The 20,164-nt window shown below is 41.9% G+C and overlaps 1 protein-coding gene across 1 annotated transcript in view; it reads right to left on the bottom strand.

Moving 5' to 3' along the window:
• The window catches only part of NIBAN1 (niban apoptosis regulator 1), a 156,859-nt gene extending 141,765 nt beyond the window's left edge, over positions 1 to 15,094 (bottom strand). Inside the window, exon 1 of the mRNA XM_047705130.1 lies at positions 14,520 to 15,094. Within this exon, the coding sequence (XP_047561086.1) occupies positions 14,520 to 14,574 (55 nt within the window). The 5' untranslated portion in view covers positions 14,575 to 15,094. The remainder of the gene's footprint in view (positions 1 to 14,519) is intronic.
• Positions 15,095 to 20,164: the final 5,070 nt, after the last annotated feature.

Consider the following 20,164-nt stretch of genomic DNA (forward strand, 5'->3'; position numbering starts at 1 on the left):
AGCTGTTGAAAAGAATCTAATTAGTACTAATTACAATACTAGAGTGTCCCAACAAATTATAATGCCATTGCTTCTGTAGAGGCATTTTGTGTTTAAACACTTTACACATTAATTAGTCCTCAGAACAAACGTGTGAGGTAGGTATTATTGGGCAGCGTCTGAAGGCCAATTATTTACCCTGGGAAGGCCCGGGACCCTAACTGACGGTACAGGCAAACTGAGTAGCATAATAGTAGGACTGGGAAATCCAAGAATTCCCTCACCTTCATTGCCGACCTCCTTTCATCTCACTGGGAGTTACCGCTGCCCCCATTTTAGACACGAGACACTGAAGGCAGCTGGCTGACAGACAGACAATTGACAGAGAATCCAGCTTCCCATTCCGCGAGGCCTCAGGAGCGTCTTGTGTCTGTTTTTTAAATGTGAAAGCTCCATTTATGAGTCTTTTGAGCCTTGTTTCCCAAATATTAATATTCTCTTTTATAATGAAGAAGTTGCCTATGGTACCATTTATTTAAAGTTAATTATGGGGCGCCTGGGTGGCTCAGCGGGTTAAAGCCTCTGCCTTTGGCTCAGGTCATGATCTCAGGGTCCTGGGATGGAGCCCCGCATTGGGCTCTCTGCTCAGCGGGGAGCCTGCTTCCCCCTCTCTCTCCCCGCCTGCCTCTCTGCCTACTTGTGATCCCTCTCTCTCTGTGAAATAAATAAATAAAATCTTTTTAAAAAATAATAAAGTTAATTATAAGTGACCTATTATTCCCACTTCCACCTATTTGTAATTCCATATTATATTTTGCTAACTTTTTTTTTTTACATTTTATTTATTTGAGAGAGGGGATGCAGAGGGAGAAGCAGACTCCCCGCTGAGCAGGGACACCCCCCCCACACACACCCCACCTCCACAACCCAGCCCATCCCAGGACCTGAAGACCAAGACCTGAGCCGAAGGCAGATGCTTAACCAACTGAGCCACGCAGGCATCCCTGTTTTGCTAACATTTAAATGAATTTTAATTTCTGGACTATGCTATTTATAATCTAATTCACTGGAAATATTCACTTTGAAAAACAGTCAAATCATTTAGACTTGATGTATGGAATTAAGGGTTTAGTAAATGTTTCAGTTTCTACCAAGAAGTAAACTACTGGTTTACCCCATTTAAAGTCGACAGGCCACTGTTAAGCCTATCGAGTTGGTATTTCTTTCCATTAAAGAAAAAGCTTCGTGGACAAGACCTGGAATTTCTGGAAGAACATTTGACATCCCATTACCTTTTTTTCTGAGACATTCACTTGCCTGGCACTTAGTAGACACTTAAGAAAAGTTAGTATTTACTGTTATTTTTACTATTATCAAGCAGGAGTTTTCATTTTTGGTTAAGAACTGATATCCCAGTTGAAAGGCATAGGTCTTAGTCGTGCTTTAAAATTCTTATTTACTTTAAGTTTAAACAGTACATTTCAATTAATGTTACTGATTAAATCCTTTCCAATGAAACCATTTTAAATATTTATACTCCAGATATTACACATTTGCTATTATTGCTAATAAAATTTATCTCTATTCCAACTCCATGCCTGTGTCTGTTTTGTGCAGGCAATTCTTCAGGAATATCTACCTAACTCATTCAAGCATGACGTACCTAGGAAATAATTTTTTAAACAAACACTATTAATCCAGACTGGGGAAAAAGCCATTCTGAATTCTTCTGAACTAATTATAAGAATTGTCACTTGCCCTGTGTGAGTCCCAGAAGTAATGGCACATGCCCACTACTAAGAGTGTCCTTTTTGAAAGAGCATCCGCAATTTCCCTTCCTTTCTGAGTTGATCCTGCTCCTCTGTCCTGGACCCAGCCCAGCCCAACCCCACAGTAGCAACTCCTCGTACAGATCTGCTCTCTCCTTTCCCAGGTCGACAGGGATTGTTGGTAGCATATATTACAGATACATTTTCCAACAGATGCTCCAACAGACTCCTAAAACACAGTAGTCCTATTGCTCCTTCCTAAAGACTGGAGATGAGTATCATTTTTCATATCTTCTATTTCCTTTCTCATCATGTTCATGTTTTCTTCTACTTCAGCATATGGAACATATTTATAAAAACCGTCTTAATATCCTTATCTGCTAATTTCATCATGTCTGAAATTCCTGTCTGTTTCTATTGAAAATTTTTTTTCCTTAGAGTTATGGATATTTTCCTGCTTTCATTTGCCTGGTAATTTTTTTTTTTTTTTTTTTTTTAGATTTCATTTATTTATTTGACAGAGAGAGCACAAGCAAGGGGAGCAGCAGGCAGAGGGAGAGGGAGAATCAGGCTCCCTGCTGAGCAGACAGCCCAACAAAGTACTGATCCCAGTATCCTGGGATCACAACCTGAGCTGAAGACGGATGCCCAACCAACTGAGCCACCCAGGCACCCCACGCCTAGTAATTTTTGATTGGATGTTGGGTATCGTGCACTTTACATTGTTGAATGTGGGGTTTTTTCCCCAATAAAACAACTATGCTAAATTCTTAGAAATATAGACCAACCCTTATAGAAAACATGAGAACTCACACTGCATTAAACAGTCACTGAGGGATGTCTGGGTGGATCAGTAAGTTAAGTGACTGCCTTGGGCCCAGGTCATGATCCTGAGGTCCTGGGATAGAGCCCCGTGTGGGCTCCCTGCTCAGTGGGGAGTCTGCTTCTCCCTCTCCCTCTGTCCCTCACTGTACTCGTGCTCTCTCTCAAATAAATAAAGTATTTTTTAAAAAGGCAAAAAACAGAGTCACTGAGATGAATAAAGGACTCCTTAGTGATCCATCTATTCCTTAGTCTACTTAAAAGTTCCTACACTGAGATGATACCAATCCAGAAGTCAACATAGAAGAAGACTTCATTGGAGTTCTCATCAAAAAACTCCAACTGAAAAAAACATCGACCTCTGTTCTTTTTTTTTTTTTAAGTTTTTATTTTATTTTACCTTGTTTTTGTTTTTAAAATTCTTCTAAGGTTTGTTTTTATAATTATTATTAGAGCAAGTCCAAAGCCATCTTGCAGGGCTAATTTCTGCTCACTAGTACTGAAGACTCAATACAATGTCCTATGTATTATAAGGACTTCTTATTTTGAATGATGGAAACATGAACTCTTCCCAGCTCTGGATGAGGTCCAGGAATCATTTGGCTCTATAAATCCACAGAAACATGATCTTCTGTTCTAGAATATGGTCATGTATTATTTCCTGGGTAATTTTCTTCATTTTCTTTGTTCTCTATTTTGTGAGACTTCTGTGAGTCACACATTAAAGTTTTTGGATTGGCCCTTTAATCGTTTTTAATATTGTCTTTTCTATCTTCCATCATTTGATCTTTCTGTTGTATTTTCTGCAAGATTTCCTCAACTTTATTTTCCAAAGCAACAACTGGATTTTTAAAAATATTGATCATCAGACTTTTAATTTTCCAGAGCTATTTCTTATCTACTAGCATCATTTCTTCATTGCCTCCTAAACTTGTTTTACAAACTCAATTTTTAGTTTTAAGGATATTCATTGCAGTTTTTAATTTTTTCCTCCTTTCATTCATTTGCTAATCAAATACTTATTGATAATAAACCACGTGCTAGATGCCAATCTGTTTGCTGAGAATAGCAGTGAACCAAAACAAAGTCTCTGCTTTCATGGAGCCTACATTGTGGGGGTGGCAGGCAAGCAATACAAAATTAATGAATAAACATATCGTATGTCTGTTAGTGATAAGTGCTACAAAGACATCCCTTCTGTCAAACTCTTCTCCCTCTTGCTCACTACTCTCTAGCTATACTACCTGTTCTTCAGTACCTTCGTTATTTCCTTTTCCTGCTTCCCCTTCTATATGCTGAACTCTGTACTCAAATATCCTTCCCCTGGTTCTTCATATGGACAGCAACTTATTATCCTTCTGAGCACCACATCTTAAGTATATCTCATCTCCTTGCCCTATCACTGCCATCAGTTTTCTAAGTACCATTTTAATTCCTTTCATGATATTTATCAAAACTTGTAATATTGGTTATTTATCTAATAGCCATTCAGGCTTCTTCCTTGATAACTGAACCTGATTTTATTCAGGTACCCAAGATCCTCCCTAAAGCTATGTGCTTCAGGGAAATTTGGTCCTAGCCCCAGTCCAGGGATGAGTCTGGATTAATCTAACCAAATCATGGTAATTCCATATACTTGCCAATAATTTCTTTTTTTTTTTTTTAAGATTTTATTTATTTATTTGACAGAGAGAGATCACAAGTAGACAGAGAGGCAGGCAGAGAGAGAGAGAGAGAGGGAAGCAGGCTCCCTGCCGAGCAGAGAGCCCGACGCGGGACTCGATCCCAGGACCCTGAGATCATGACCTGAGCTGAAGGCAGCGGCTTAACCCACTGAGCCACCCAGGCGCCCATTTGCCAATAATTTCTTAAGAAGGAATGTGTCACCCAATTTCCGATCAGTGGAATATGAGGAAAGTCTCCTAGAAAGGATTTGGGAAAGGATTGTTCTTATAAAGAGTTTCAAAAAATAGTCCTCTTTCTAGCCTCTGGTACATTGATTTACCTAGGAATGTGATACTTTTTGCTGCTTTTAACTATAAGAAGAGCTAATGCATGGACCATAGATAAAAATAAGCTGAACTTTGGTGATACCACTGACCCACTAAATCAGTCTATCTTCATACTTCTTTATGTTCCCATAAGCTGTTCTTAAGGCATCTACTAGATAATGAGCCTCAAGGACCAGAGAGATATCAATATAAATAAGGACAGATATATTAAATAATACTTATTTATTTAAAAATAAATAAATAAATAATACTTACTTGTAAAACAAGAGTGAGAAAAGAATATAATAGTTGTATACTCTAACATTGTAAAATCATAAAATAAAATTGGAGAATTTGGATAGCATATACAAAATTTGTTACTGATTTTTAAAACACCTTGTTCAATAGTGTTCTACAATCATAATCGATGGCGGTAGTATTTGTGTTGTTGTCTAAGGCTATTGTATGTATTGGGGGAATACAGCAAATAAGAATTTGGGGATAGGCGCCTGGGTGGCTCAGTGGGTTAAAGCCTCTGCCTTCGGCTCAGGTCAAGATCCCAGGGTCCTGGGATCGAGCCCCCGCATTGGGTTCTCTGCTCGGCGGGGAGCCTGCTTCCTCCTCTCTCTCTGCCTACTTGTGATTTCCATCTGTCAAATAAATAAAAAATCTTTAAAAAAAAAAAAGAATTTGGGGATATTTAATTCTATCATCTTGTGCTTTGAGAACCAAGAAAAGGATATATATATATAATGTCATGTATATGTATATGTTTTAAAATCATATAAATTTATATATATACATATATGATTTTATATATATACATATATATGACATTACATATATATATACACATATATATGACATTACATATATATATACATATATATATATATATATATATATATATATATAATCTATTATTCCAGCTAATAGATGAAAACCAAATGACATAATTAAGATATCACCACTTTTTCAACCCCCGGTGAATTCATAGCTCCCGGCAATGAGCATCAACGGCTGCTAACATCATAAAAAGAGACAATCAGAAGTTATGTGCCTCCAAATGAAGATCACAGCCTATAGCCTTGACAGAAGTGTTAATCCCGAGTCTGGTCAAGTTTCACAATCACCCTGTCAATGTGTACAAAATATAGAAGAAATGTGTCGAACTGCACCATGAACAAATTCAAATAGCCCAGATGCTTCAACAGATAATTTGGAAATAAGAGATATAAGGGAAACCTGTAGATTAAAAGAAACTTAAAAGAGAGATTTTTTAAAAATTTAACTTACTTATTTGAAAGAGAGAGCGAGAGAGCACACAAGCCAGGGGAGCGGCACACAGAGGGGGAGGGAGAAGCAGGCTCCCCACAGAGCAGGGAACCTGATGTGGGACTCAATCCCAGGACCCCAGGATCATGATCTAAGCCAAAGGCAGTCGCTCAACCAACTAGCCACCCAGGTGTACTTAAAAGAGATATTTTTTAAGTGGCCGGGACTATAGTGTTTAAAAATGTTTTATGGGTGATAAACCATAAAGAGATATAAGGAGTCATTACTCTAGAATCTAGATTAGTGGTGGTATAGTCTGTTATGGTGGTATCTCTTTCCAAACGAAGCACAACTCATGGTATTCATGACTTTCTGCTGACCCCTCCTCTTGAATCTGGGCTGGGCTCAAGACTTGCTTTAACCAATAAAATGTAGCACAGCAATCCCATGGCCTTCCAGGCCTAAGCCTTAAGAGTCTTCTAGAAGCTGTGGCACTCTTGTTTAAAAAGCCCAGTATTTTATAGGACAGACCATGTAGAAAGGCCATCTGGAGGGGCACCTGGGTGGCTCAGTGGGTTAAGCCTCTGCCTTTGGCTCAGGTCATGATCTCAGGGTCCTGGGATCGAGCCCCGCATCAGACTCTCTGCTCAGTGGGGAGTCTGCCTCTCTCTCTCTCTCTCTCTGCCTGCCTCTCTGTGTACTTGTGATCTCTGTCAAATAAATAAATAAGATCTTTAAAAAAAAAAAAAAGAAAAAAGAAAGGCCATCTGGAGAGACAGAAAGCCTTCCCATTTGAGTCTGGCCACCAGCCAATCCACCAGCAGAATGTAGCCACAGGAATGACCACCTGTGGAATAAAAGATGTAGAACCACCCAGCTGACCCCAGAGCACATTGCAAAACTGTGAGCAAACACCATTGTTTTAAGAGTCAGTATCTTTTGGTGGTAATTTTCAAGGCAGGATAGAGAACTGAAAATAGTGGTTATTGTGGGAGAAACAAAGCGGTTTAGGATTGGGATGGAGTAGATGGAGGTTTCTGGAATGGCTAGTGAAGTACTTTCCATTTCTTGATCTGGGTGATGGCCATAAGGATATTTGCCTTACAGTGATTCACTCAGCTATCCATTTGTTTTGTGTGGTTTTCTGAACCCATGTTATATGTTAAAATAAAAATAGTTTTAAAAGAAGAAAGAAAATCCACATGGTTTTGCATAGAGACATTTACTCTTCCTCCAAAATTCCTTCAGACTACAGGCTTTTTAAAAAAAATCACTTAGGGGCAGCAGCTCTTTCTGCCCCTGGGTTCTGTCCCCGAGCTTTAATAATACCACCATTTTGCACGCGTGCGCGCACACACACACACACACACACACACATCACTTAGGAGCTCCTAGTTAAAACTACAAATATATTCTAATCCTATAGGTATCAATATGCAAACAACATCAAGCATGGAAATATATCATTTCTTTGGGTCCCAGAGCCTGCAATTTGCAAAACTGGATTAATTGCTTTCATATCTCTAAATCTTTTCTCCTTGAAGTGAGAAAAAACATGTACACCAAACAAAAAAATAAGAAGAGAAGCAGCAGCACTTTTATAAGCTGGCTTGCATTTTCTTACTGGCAGCAACTTACTAGTCTCTTTTTTAAATGAATTTTCCAGTTTCAAAGGAGAAAATCTGTATTGCATTTGGGGTTTCGTGTGTGTGTGTGTGTGTGTGTGTGTGTTTTAGTTTGGATCCATTGAATTTTAGCCCTCGTGTCCTGTGTTTTTCCTCAAGTGTTTCAAACAGACTGTAGCATCTGAATTGCATTTTTTATTCTTTTGTCTTTCCTTCTGACTTGATTTCCCATTTCCCAGTGCAAATTGCTGTATGTACCTTTTCTCTTAGAACAATGTTACCTAGCTTTACTGACCAAATAAATTAAAATTTCTGATTAGGAGATTAAAATTCACTGCCAAAATTCACACTGAATATTTTGTAAGATGTTCACAGTACATTTATTTTAATTGGATTAGAAACTATGACAAATGGAGTTCCTGCTGTTACACTTTCTACCTGGGAACCCAGTTCAGACCTTCCCAAAGATGACAATAGGGTAAAACTACAATCTGTTCAGTAGTACAGCAAAAACAAAACAATAAAAAGAATCACTATTGTCATTTTAGTAATTACTATGACTAAAGCAGCACTGATGATATGGTCCTCTCACGGCCAACGTCCTTTGAAAAAAGAAGTGTTTCGTCGAGACCAGATCTCGATTCAGTGTCTGACTTTATGAGGTTCATCAAGGCATGAACTGGGACCCGGGAAGGAAGGTCACTGTTTCTTCCACAAGCATAGGGGAAAATGTTAATTTGTCTCAGTCTATGTGTGTTTATTTTTGAGGATTCTAAGAAACTCTCAATTCACACTGAATTCCCAAAGTCTTGGCTTCCATTCGCAAAGACTGAAGGTACTACAAAGTTCTTGTTGCCACTAGAAATTACCAATCTGCAATAGTTTTCCTAATCAGAAACTCCTGCTAGCTTCATCGGTGACTTGGCATGCTTAATGGCATTATTTTTAGTCAAAATATAATGTGATCAGTAGGGGCGCCTGGGTGGCTCAGCTGGTTAGGCGTCTGCCTCCGGCTCAGGTCATGATCCCGGGGCCCTGGGATGGAGCCCTGCGTCTGGCTCTCTGCTCAGCGGGGAGTCTGCTTCTCCCTCTCTCTCTACTGTTTGTGTTCTCTCACTTGCTCACTTGGTCTTTCTCTCTCTGGGTCTCTGCCTCCCAAATGAATAATGTCTTTTAAAAGAAGAGAATAAGGGCTCAATATACAATTGTGTGTCATTTGCTCTGGGTCCTCTCCCTCTTTCTCCCATCCCTGCTATTCCCTCCTGGGGAGCAGCAATTCCTCACTTCCCAGGAGAATCCACTCATTACTACAAATTAAAAACTAAGATGGATACTAATAAGACAGATACCAATAGTATGATCTTTACCCACCTCCTACTTTCTTTCGGTTTATTTTTCTTAAATGGACTCAATAAAGCAGCTCTTAGTATGCTGCTTATGACACTTTGGGGCCCAAGAACAGAAGACAACTGTATTGAAAGGGCGCCTGGGTGGCTCAGTGGGTTAAAGCCTCTGACTTTGGCTCAGGTCATGATCCCAGAGTCCTGGGATCGAGCCCCGCATCGGGCTCTCTGCTCAGCAGGGAGCCTGCTTCCCTTCCTCTCTCTCTGCCTGCCTCTCTGCCTACTTGTGATCTCTGTCTGTCAAATAAATAAATAAAATCTTAAAAAAAAAAAAAAGACAACTGTATTGGCATAAGATTTGTCTGTGGATAATAATAGCACAGATAATGCTGGCTTAAATAAGACAGAACTTTATTCCTCTCTTACTGAGGCCCAGGAGGAAGTAGCTCAGACATGAAACAGAGGATCTACTACATGAAGTCTTCAGGAACTGAGGCTCCTTCTGTGCACTTACTTCACTCTGCACGAGCTCCTTCTTAAAAGATACCTCTGGGACGCCAGGGTGGCTCAATCGGTGAAGCATCCAACTCTTAATTTAGCTCAGATCTTGATCTCAGGGTCATGAGATTGAGCCCAGCGTCTAAGATTCTCTCTCTGTCCCTCCCCTCTCTGTTCTGCCCCAAACCCCGCCCACTTGTGTGCACTTTCTCTCTGAAGAAAAAAAAAATTTTTTTTTCAAAAAAATCAGGGAAAAATGACATTGGGGGGTAACCTGCGCTCTCTACCGCCCCAATGCAAAGAGGGGTTAGCATACTACATGAGAAATACTCAGGACAGGGGTACCTGGGTGGCTCAGTGGGTTAATCCTCTGCCTTTGGCTCAGGTCATGATCTCAGGGTCCTGGGATCGAGCGCCGCATCGGGCTCTCTGCTCAGCGGGGAGCCTGCTTCCCTCTCTCTCTCTGCCTGCCTCTCTGCCTACTTGTGACCTCTCTCTCTGTGTGTCATATAAATAAATAAAATCTTTAAAAAAAAAAAAAAGAAAAGAAATACTCAGGACAAGCAGGTGGTCAGCAAGATGTGCTTGGGCTCCTGCTTCTCTTCTCTGAGACTATGTTGGCCTGGCCGTGCTCCCATGTGGCCCATGTCTTTGAGCTAGCTCCCTTCCTATTCAGTTCCAGGCATTACATTCAGATGTGACAAAGTCCAAGAGAAGAAAGGGAAGAAGAATATATCTCTACCCTTTGTCTCCTTTTTAAAAGGGAAAAGAACTTTCTTAGAAGCAACTAGCACACTTTGCTTCAAGCCTCACTGGCCAGACTGCATCCCAACCTCATTGCTTGTATAGTCACTGGCAAGGAGAACATACCACCACGGTAGGCATAGACCAGTCAACACCCACCCCACAAAAGCCCTAATTGGGGTGAGCTTCCCTGAAACATAAGGCTTTACATAGAGGAAGTTCAATACCCCAACAAAATTGGGGTTCTGTTGGAAAGAGGAAAGGGGAAAATATGTTGCATTGACATCCAACTGTGTCTACCGCACTCCATATCCTAACTTCCCATTATGATATCCTGCCATTTCTAGCCAGGTAAATTGGACTCTCAGATTACATTGTCGTAATTATCCTTACAAATCAGCACAGTTCTTATCCCCAACTCCTATCAACAAATTGTGACTTAAGGATAAACAAATGTGTGGAATAGCACACACTGAGGTTAAGTAGACGGCAAACATGTCCGGTTCTCCCTGTCTTCTGTTCACCTTGTCTGTGGAGACGTCACTCCAGATACTGCTATCAGCAGAAATCTCATATACAGCCCCCTAAGTTAACCCTTTCAGTATAAATATGAGAAAATCTCCCTAAGAGAAATACATGTTGTTTCTAAGCTGTTACTCATTTCCTACTTGATAAGCAACAGATCTCTGAGGAGCATTTCACTGGAAGTCACCGCACTTAGCAAGTCTAGGAAAAGAACAGTGCACCAGCCCCCACCCAGACCTGCGTGTGCCACAGTTCTCAGTGACAGCACTGATTTCCCTGTACTCTTCCGACCGTCTGCACACCTACGTGGGGGCAGTTTTCAGGTTCATTTTTCTTTTGATTCATGATCAATCCAATGGCAAGTCTAAAAAGGAAAGACAGTTCTTCCTCAAACAAGAAGGCACTGGGTGCTCTGAAGCTACAGTTCACTTTTTTGCATATCAAAGTTCAAAAAGTAAAAGAAAACTCAGAAAGAAGAGAGAAAAGGGCCCCAAACTGGTCACCAATGCTTGGATTATATGAGCTTTCCTTCTCATTAAAAGAAGACCCTTGGGGCGCCTGGGTGGCTCAGTGGGTTAAGCCTCTGCCTTCGGCTCAGGTCATGATCTCAGGGTCCTGGGATCGAGCCCCGCATCGGGCTCTCTGCTCAGCAGGGAGCCTGCTTCTCCCTCTCTCTCTCTCTGTCTGCCTCTGCCTACCTGTGATCTCTCTCTGTCAAATAAATAAATAAAATATTAAAAAAAAAAAAAAAGAAGACCCTCTTAGGTCAGTGCTAAAAGAATCACTGAAGGCTAGAACAGATGACACTGTCCATAGGATTACAAGGAGGTCTTAGTATTATTTCTTAATTGAAACATCTTTATCAAATGACGTTACTGAAAGTTTCTAGAAGCAATACTAAAAATTTGTTTTGTGGTAAGAAATGTGTGGTAGTAGGAGCGCCTGGTGGCTCAGTGGGTTAAAGCCTCTGCCTTCAGCTTGGGTCATGGTCTCAGGGTCCTGGGATCGAGCCCCGCCTCAGGGTCTCTGCTCAGTTGGGAGCCTTCCTCCTCTCTCTCTGCCTGCCTCTCTGCCTACTTGTGATCTCTGTCTGTCAAATAAAAAATTAAATCTTTTTTAAAAAATAGTTTGGTAGTAATTTTCAAAATATCTTTAGAAATGAAGTAACACCTTAATACTTCTGAAATCCCTTTAACTAGAAATTTACTAAATCCTGAGAAATAATGTATTTCCGAAACATCCATGTGATGAACATCACTATCAACACAACGTTTCAATGCACACAAACTGAACGGCGGCAAATTAAATGATTTGTCTAAAAGTAAATGCTGATTCAGACTCATTAGCATATCAGAAGTACAGGTGCTTATAACACATACAAGATTAAGTTAACAAAACTCACTCCAAATATACTGACTAGTTATCCTCCATAAGTTAGTAAACTTTACCAAGCCTGAAGGAGAGTTATTGAATCAGCTCAAGGAACTTTCAACTCTATATTTCACTGGCAGCTGTTTTATGAGAAACAGGTCATAAAATTGTATTTAAACTTTAATGTCATATTTTCTACTGCTCTGCATACAATTAGATCAAAACTTGAGAATATGCATGGGCTCAATGATGGGCAAAGTGGAAAAGATAGGGTTATGTGGTTTTTTTTATTGTGTGTGTGTGTGTGTGGGTGTGTTTTCAGGGATCTGGGGCTTCAAAACCATCAGGAAATCACAGCCCCATGACCTTCATGTGCTCATGCACTAACAATTCACAACGCCATGCATTTTTCCAATGCTCTTTTCTCTTTTGGCAAGACGAGTATTCTCAAATGAGGCAACGTCTCATTTTCTCTGGAGGTATTCTAACTTTAACTCTTCTCTTCCCTCTGCCTGGACATGCCTTGAAAGTGTCCTCCCAATGAATTATGAGATAAAATTGAGCAGGACTTGTGGATGTAATGACTGTTACACAATCTGCTATAGTTTTTTTTGTTGTTTGTTTGTTTGTTTGTTTGTTTAGATTTTATTTGACAGGCAAAGATCACAAGAAGGCAGAGAGACAGGCAGAGAGAGAGAGGAGGAAGCAGGCTCCCTGCCGAGCAAAGAGCCTGATGCAGGGCTCGATCCCAGGACCCTGGGATCATGACCCCAGCCGAAGGCAGAGGCTTTAACCCACTGAGCCACCCAGGCGCCCCAATCTGCTATAGTTTTATTCATTCAGAACATATTCATTCCAGGTCCTTCCTGTGCACAAGCCATCTCATACTCTTGGATGTGCAATAATTTAAGTTCACAGTAAAATAAAAGGTAACACATTTTCTTTTCACATGAAGGCAGTGCTTGTATCAGCAGCAACAACTGTCATGACCATGAAGTCTTCAAGAACGTTAATCCCTTACATTGCTGGATTTGCACTGATTACTAAAGAGGGTCATGATTCAACTTTAGGTGTTTTTAAGCTTTGCAGTGAAATAAAGTCCTATAAAGGAAATGGCATAAACATATTTTGCAAATAACTAAATGCAAACTCTTTCTCACTGGGTTCCCCTACAGTTCAGGCTCTTACATACTGGTGAAAACAAGCCCATAGCCAAATTTGTAAGACTGGAGACAGTCTTCGTTTAGCTGTTTCACTAATATAAATAAGTCATCCATCTTCCTCCCAGTTTAAATAAAGACAGCAAAAATACTTGACCAAGTTGTATCCCCTGACAGAATGAGTTGTTGATGATCCTCTACCTCCAGAAGTACCAGAGCAGGAGGAAGAATCTGGAAAGTCAATTACATTGCTCTCAAGTGCCCTGATTTGATATCCTTTTAAAATGGTTATGAATGCTGTGGTGACTGAAAACAAATATGGAATAAGGACACTAAGGAAATGCTTTCCTTTTGGGAAAGGTTCAGGGCCCAGAAAGAAAAGAACCAAATCAGGAAGAACTTAACCATTTCTTTACAGGATTAGGGTAAAACTTAAGAGTTCGATACCTGGTTTAGAAGGTATTTTCTAAAGCCAGAAAATGACTAAATTGACAAGATAACCAAATGTTAGGCAGTGGTTGTGGGCAAGGTTGCCTGGGAGGAAGACACCCAAGAGACAGCGTCATGATTTTCTGCAGTTTCAATTCAGTTTGGGGTTTTTTGTTTGTTTGTTTCTGCCTCACACTCTGTAGTGAGTCCCTGTATCTCTGGAGATCTCCCCAAAAGAGTTTCCCTCCATCGGTAACTTTAGCAACTGTTACAAAACCCGCCAGTGTTCCTCTTTCCCTTCCCCCACCCCCCTCCGGAGAGGGAAAGGAACCCTACATCCTGGGAGCGGGATGACACGGTCCTTTCTGCTTCTGATGAAATCATCCCACAAGTGATCTGAAAGTTCAAGTGAAGCTGTGGCCGATACCTCCTTTTGCAAAACCAGGCCAACGTTACCAGGAGGGAAATTCTGTTTTATAGGCCGGGAATCCCCCGGGAAGTCTCCACAAACAAGGGATATCCCGGCGCCCGTCTTTTGAGGCAAGCTCAGGAAGAGCTCAGAACTTAAGGGAGAGCGAGGTGTTTTCTGGATCCGGGCCTGAACAGACCCCAAGGCGGGCTGAGCGGTGGAAACGAGGTCGCGCCCCCCACCCCCGCGGCGTGCACCTGCCTCCCGCATCCGCGCCGCAGCACTTCCCAGAGCATCGCGGGCGGGCGGGCTGACCACGCACCCCCGCCCGCGTCCCCGTCCGGGTCCCAAGAGCGGCCTCGCCCGAGCCTGGGCGTGCGGTCCCAGCGGCGCAGGGAGACAGCCGGCCGCGCGACGCGCCCTGGCCCCCGAGGTCCCCGCGCCCGCAGGTAGCTCGCCGCAGGTGGAAGGCGGGCGCGGCGGGCACCGGCTCTCCACGCGCCCTCTGGGGCCGGGTCCGCGCAGCCGTGCAGGCCCCCGGCGGGCGCGGCGCTCCCGGAAAGCCCCCCGCGCGCGTACCTCGGATGTAGCTGCACTTGCCCTCGTCCAGCAGGCTGGAGGCCGAGCCGCCCATGGCCGCGGTGCAGGCGGTGCACGCCGGGCCGCGCTGACAGCTCCCGTCGGCGCCCGCCGCTCGCTCCTGGAGGTGCCTGCGACTGCGAACCCGGCTCTGCAATTAAAGGGCAAACTTCCTCCGACAGGCGCCGCCTTCTGGGGCGCCTCCTCCAGGTCCGCGCCCTCTGAGCGTCTGTGGGTTGGCCCCGGGGGCTGTTCTCCCGCCCTCGCTTCGCTGGGCAGCTCCGAGGGGTCGTCCAGTCCGGGAAGTCTTCCCGCTCTTTCCTTGTCCTTGCCGGCTTTTGCTGCTGCTTCTCACCGTTATGGGCCGCCGAGAAACCCCTTCGAGGAAGCGGGCAATTTCCCTAGTGACTGTAAACCTCTGCGGGCTGGAACCTTCTCCACGGACGAGCCACGGGGTGGAATTCAAGACCCCGTTGCTTTAAGAAACAGCAGTTCCCAAGCATCACCGAAGAACTTTGTATTTTGTTAGAAATACAAAATTCCGGCTCCCCCACCCGTCCACGCCCCTCTACACACATGCACGTGTGCACAGGCGCGCACAGGGCACCCCAGTTAGAAACTCCGGGACTGGGGCCCTGCAAACTGCGTTCTCGCAGGCGTGGCAGCGGAATTCGGGTGCCTGCTGAAGCCTGAGATCCGACAGGGAACTGTTCCTTCCCGCAGCCGCGAAGCAGGGTCAAGAAGGGGGGTGGGAAATGAAGGGGGGAAAAGAGAGAAATAGAAAAACAGGGAAAACCTAAGCTGGGTCGGGCAATACGTTCCCAGTCCTGAAACTTCAGAACCCCCCCCCCCCCCCCCCGCCCCATTAAAACCTGTTCTTATACCTTTAGGACCATTTCTTCCCCTTGACAAACTGGAAATAATTCATTAGAAAAGGCATCGATTCTTTTTCCCACAACCAGTATTTAACTTGGCTGCCTTTCCCGAATAACACTCAACTGGGGCAGAAGGGTCACCATGCATTTCTTCCTATTCTTAGCAATCAGAATTTTAGCGAGTCCTATTGACTTAACCTCCAAGGTCAGATGGCCTGTACACACCAAAACCAGGCCCGGAGAACACTTGGAAGGTGTTGCCCTCAAAAGTTCATTGATTAGCATTTTTAACGCCAAGATTTCTCCCACCTCACATCCAGTCTTGCTCACCCTGTGTTCTAATCCATCATGAATCCTCTCCATTCTGCTTTCAAAATATATCCAGTATCCACCCATCTCTCACCCCTTCTTCTGCTACCCTCATCGTGTCTCACCTGCGTAATTGCGATAGCCTCCTAACGGGTCCTCCTCCCTCAGAGAAAAAGCCCTGGTCTGTCATGGACACTAGGCCCTACTTCCTCTCTGTCCCCATCGACCCCTGACTCCCCACTGGCCTTTTTGCTCCTCTAGGACACACCTTTGCATGTGCCTTGCTTCCCCGAGGATGCTCTTCCCTCACTTACTCACATGGTGTGCTCTCTAAGTCTCTCATTTCATTCCAATCTCCTCTTAAATGCTAATACCTCAAAAGAGGCTTTTTTTTTTTTTTTTTGGACCTTCTGTTTATACACCAGCCCTCATCTCTGTCCTACCCCTTACCCTTCGTTATTTCTATTCATATCACTTAGGGTTATCTGGTGTGTTTCTTTTCTGTCCCCACTAAAATGGAAACTCCATAAGGTTGGGGATTTCCTTTTTGATGTTGTTTCTTGTTTGGTTGGGTTTTTTTAGTTATTCATTTTCTTTCTTTCTTTCTTTCTTTTCCTTTAAGGGCAGGGATTTTTGTTCATTCTATTCTCTGACATATCTCAGATGCCTAGTACAGCATCTGGCAGAGGGGTGCTCAATTAACAACCACTGAATAAGTGAACGGATGAAAGATGAACTATCCGGTCTGGACTTAATGGAAGCGGTGAATCTCAATGAATAAAGAGCATTTCCAGGTAATGACTCCATGATTTAAAGTCTTCCATGTTCAACTCTTTTCTCAATATTCTAATTAGCTCTTAGAATTAAGTGTATCTTGGGGCACTTGGGTAGCTCAGTAAGTTAAGTATCCAGCTCGTGATTTCGGTTCAGGTCATGATCTCAGGGTTGCGAGATCTAGCCTAGCGTGGTGCTCAGTGCTGAGTGTGGAGCCTGCTTAAGATTCTCTCTCTCCCTTGCCTTTTCCCTCTGCTCCCTCACCCCCAGTGTCCTTTCACACTCTATCTCTTAAAAAAAAAAAAAAAAAAAAAAAGGCAGGGGGCACCTGGGTGGCTCAGTCTATTGAGTGCCTGCCTTTGGCTCAGGTCCTGATCCCAGGAGGGATCAAGTCTTGCAGAGGGCTCCCTGCTCTTCGGGGAGCCTGCTTCTCCCACTCCCTCTGCATCCCCCTCTCTCTCTGTCTCGTGAATAAATAAATAAAATCTTTTAAAAAAAAAAAAACTTCTTTTAGTTAAATAGCACATACTAAAATGATTATCTTATTAAATATCTTTATTGAGATATCATTCACTTACATAAATTCACCCATTTAGATTACTTTTTTTGAAGGAGCAAATTAGACTAATAGACATTTAGTACCAGTACCTATAAACTGTGCATGTGTTTGGGGATTCTCTTACCTGTCATTGAACTATGAACCCTTTTTTGGGCGTGTTCTCATTTGAGTGAGTGACATCTGTCTATTTGGGCATTTAACTGCCTGCAGAGTAGGGACAGTTTCAAACTTCTGTACTGCTGTGTAATACAGGATTGGGAGCTCTTGTAATTACTTTCTTGTGTGATAAGTACACATGATAGGTTACCAGTTATCCAATGAAATCTTCACAAAAAACTGACTGAAGTAGGCACTGTTCTTATCACCATTTTAAAGATGAGAAAAATCAAGGTGAAAAAGTTTAAGCAATTTAACTAAGGCCACCCGTCACCTGGGTTTATCTAACTCCAGAGTTCATCCTCTTAACGACAGATGCTACTACTTTTATGTTAAATCTTGCTTTTGTTTATTTACATAAATAATCCAGGTTTTACTATAAAAAAAATTAGAAACCATGGACAAACAAAAAGGAAAAAAAAAAGGGGGGGGATCATCCAGATCCCAATGTTAATATCTGTATTCTTATTTATTTATTTATTTAGAGTTAGAGAAAAGGAGAGAGTGCATGTGAGCAAGGGGAAGGGATGGGGCAGAGGGAGAGAAAATCCTTAACAGGCTGCATGCTCATTGCCAAGCCCCACATGGGGCTTAATCTTCCAACTCTGAAATCTCGACCTGAGCTGAAATCAAGAGTCCAACACTTAACCAACTGGGGTATCCAGATGCCCCAATGTCAATATCTTTTCGATAACCCCAATCACCAGTTTGATATAGATTCCTATAAATTTACATATAAATATATGTGCAATTATAATTTATAATTATATAAAAACTTACTTATTGTTACTTAGTTACTGAAATGAGGTGATGCTCTTTATATATTCTGTAACCCTTATTGTAATTTTTCATTTGGAATATTTCCATTTATTTATTTATTTATTTATTTATTTATTTATTTATTGTCAGAGAGGAGAGAGAGTGAGCACAGGCAGACAGAATGGCAGGCAGAGGCAGAGGGAGAAGCAGGCTCCCCGCCAAGCAAGGAGCCCGATGTGGGACTCGATCCCAGGACGCTGGGATCATGACCTGAGCCGAAGGCAGCTGCTTAACCAACTGAGCCACCCAGGCGTCCCCCATTTATTTTTTTTTAAAGATTTTTTTATTTATTCATTTGACAGAGATCACAAGTAGGCAGAGAGGCAGGCAGAAAGAGAGAGAGGAGGAAGCAGGCTCCCCACTGAGCAGAGAGCCCGACGCGGGGCTCGATCCCAGGACCCCGGGATCATGACCTGAGCCAAAGGCAGAGGCTTTAACCCACTGAGCCACCCAGGCGCCCCCGGAATATTTCCATTTAAATAAATATCTAGATCTAGGTCAATGGTAGTTCATTATATAAATGTAACCCAAATCACCTATCTACCAGCAATGTATGCCTGCCTGTTTTCCTCCTTCTCAGTCACATTGGACATTTTCATATCTTTTTTAAAATTATCATCATTAATTTCATTATTCATTTTAATATTTGGCAATTTAAAAGTCAAAATAAATATCACATTCTGTGGTTTACTTTTGAAATCCTTAAAGAGAAAGATTCATTATTTTTCCATGGGCTTTTTGGCTATACATGTTCCCTTGTGAATAAGTTGTTCTTATATTTTTCTGGTTTTCTATCAATTTCTTATTCATATTGATTTGGAAGAGTTTTATATATTTTATTTTTTTTTAAAGATTTTTTATTTATTATTTATTTGACAGAGAGAGAGATCACAAGCAGATGGAGAGGCAGGCAGAGAGAGAGAGAGAGGGAAGCAGGCTTCCCGCCGAGCAGAGAGCCCGATGCGGGACTCGATCCCAAGACCCCGAGATCATGACCCGAGCCGAAGGCAGCGGCCTAACCCACTGAGCCACCCAGGCGCCCCGAGTTTTATATATTTTAAAGAAATTGACCCATTTACTCTAACTCACATTGCAAATTAAACACATTTTGCTTATTAAAATGTATTTCCTTGTGTTCTTTATTCAGTAATTTTCTTTGAATATTTGTTAACTATATACAAATTGTAAAATCAACTACATTTTTCTCTGGCATCCTCCAATCCTCCCTTAACACTCCCTTCTCTTTTCTCTTGGTATAGTTTCTGATGAATGCCTAATCTTATCAATAATATCTCTTATAGACTGTTGTAGCTTAACTATTGAAAGTCATTTTTATGAATTATTTTTAATAAGCTCCTTCACTTACTAGCAAGATTGTTACAATAATCTGATATGTCCTATTTTCCTCGGGAGTATAAGTTTTAGAAGCTCCAGTTGTCATTCTGATTATTAACTTGTTTCATGATTTTGAAAAACAACTTAAATTTTCTACTTTATATTCCTTATCTTTAAAATGAGTGTGAAAATTTAATGTGATCGTATATGCAGTGCACTTAATACATATTAATATGCATAACACATATTTAGCATTCTCTAAATGAAGCTAGCATGACAAGAAGTAATAAATAAAAAGATGATTTATTAACTTTTTTTAACTTATCAACATTAGTTCATTTTATTTTTCTTCTTTTTTTTTTTTAAAGATTTTATTTATTTATTTGACAGAGAGAGATCACAAGTAGACAGAGAGGCAAGCAGAGAGAGAGAGGGAAGCAGGCCTCTTGATGAGCAGAGAGCCCGATGCGGGACTCGATCCCAGGACCCTGAGATCATGACCTGAGCCAAAGGCAGCGGCTTAACCCACTGAGCCACCCAGGCGCCCCTATTTTTCTTCTTATTATAGTACCTTTATTACATGATCGGGGAATCATCTTCCAGGAGGCAGGGTACCAAAACCAATTTTGAAAAAGGAAGAAGTGTATCTATTACATTTTGACTGTATTTTTGAAAGACATAAAAAGCTGCTTCATAGTACAAAATACAGAAAACTCAGCTGGATAAAATATTTTCTAGAGAGAATATATACAAAATGAAATTCAACTTCTGCTTGTCAATGATTCTTAAGGGAAAGTTTCAGGAGCTTCTGTGTGAAA

Source organism: Lutra lutra, chromosome 15 (genome assembly GCF_902655055.1).
Source record: "Lutra lutra chromosome 15, mLutLut1.2, whole genome shotgun sequence".
In the NCBI taxonomy this organism is placed as follows: domain Eukaryota; kingdom Metazoa; phylum Chordata; class Mammalia; order Carnivora; family Mustelidae; genus Lutra; species Lutra lutra.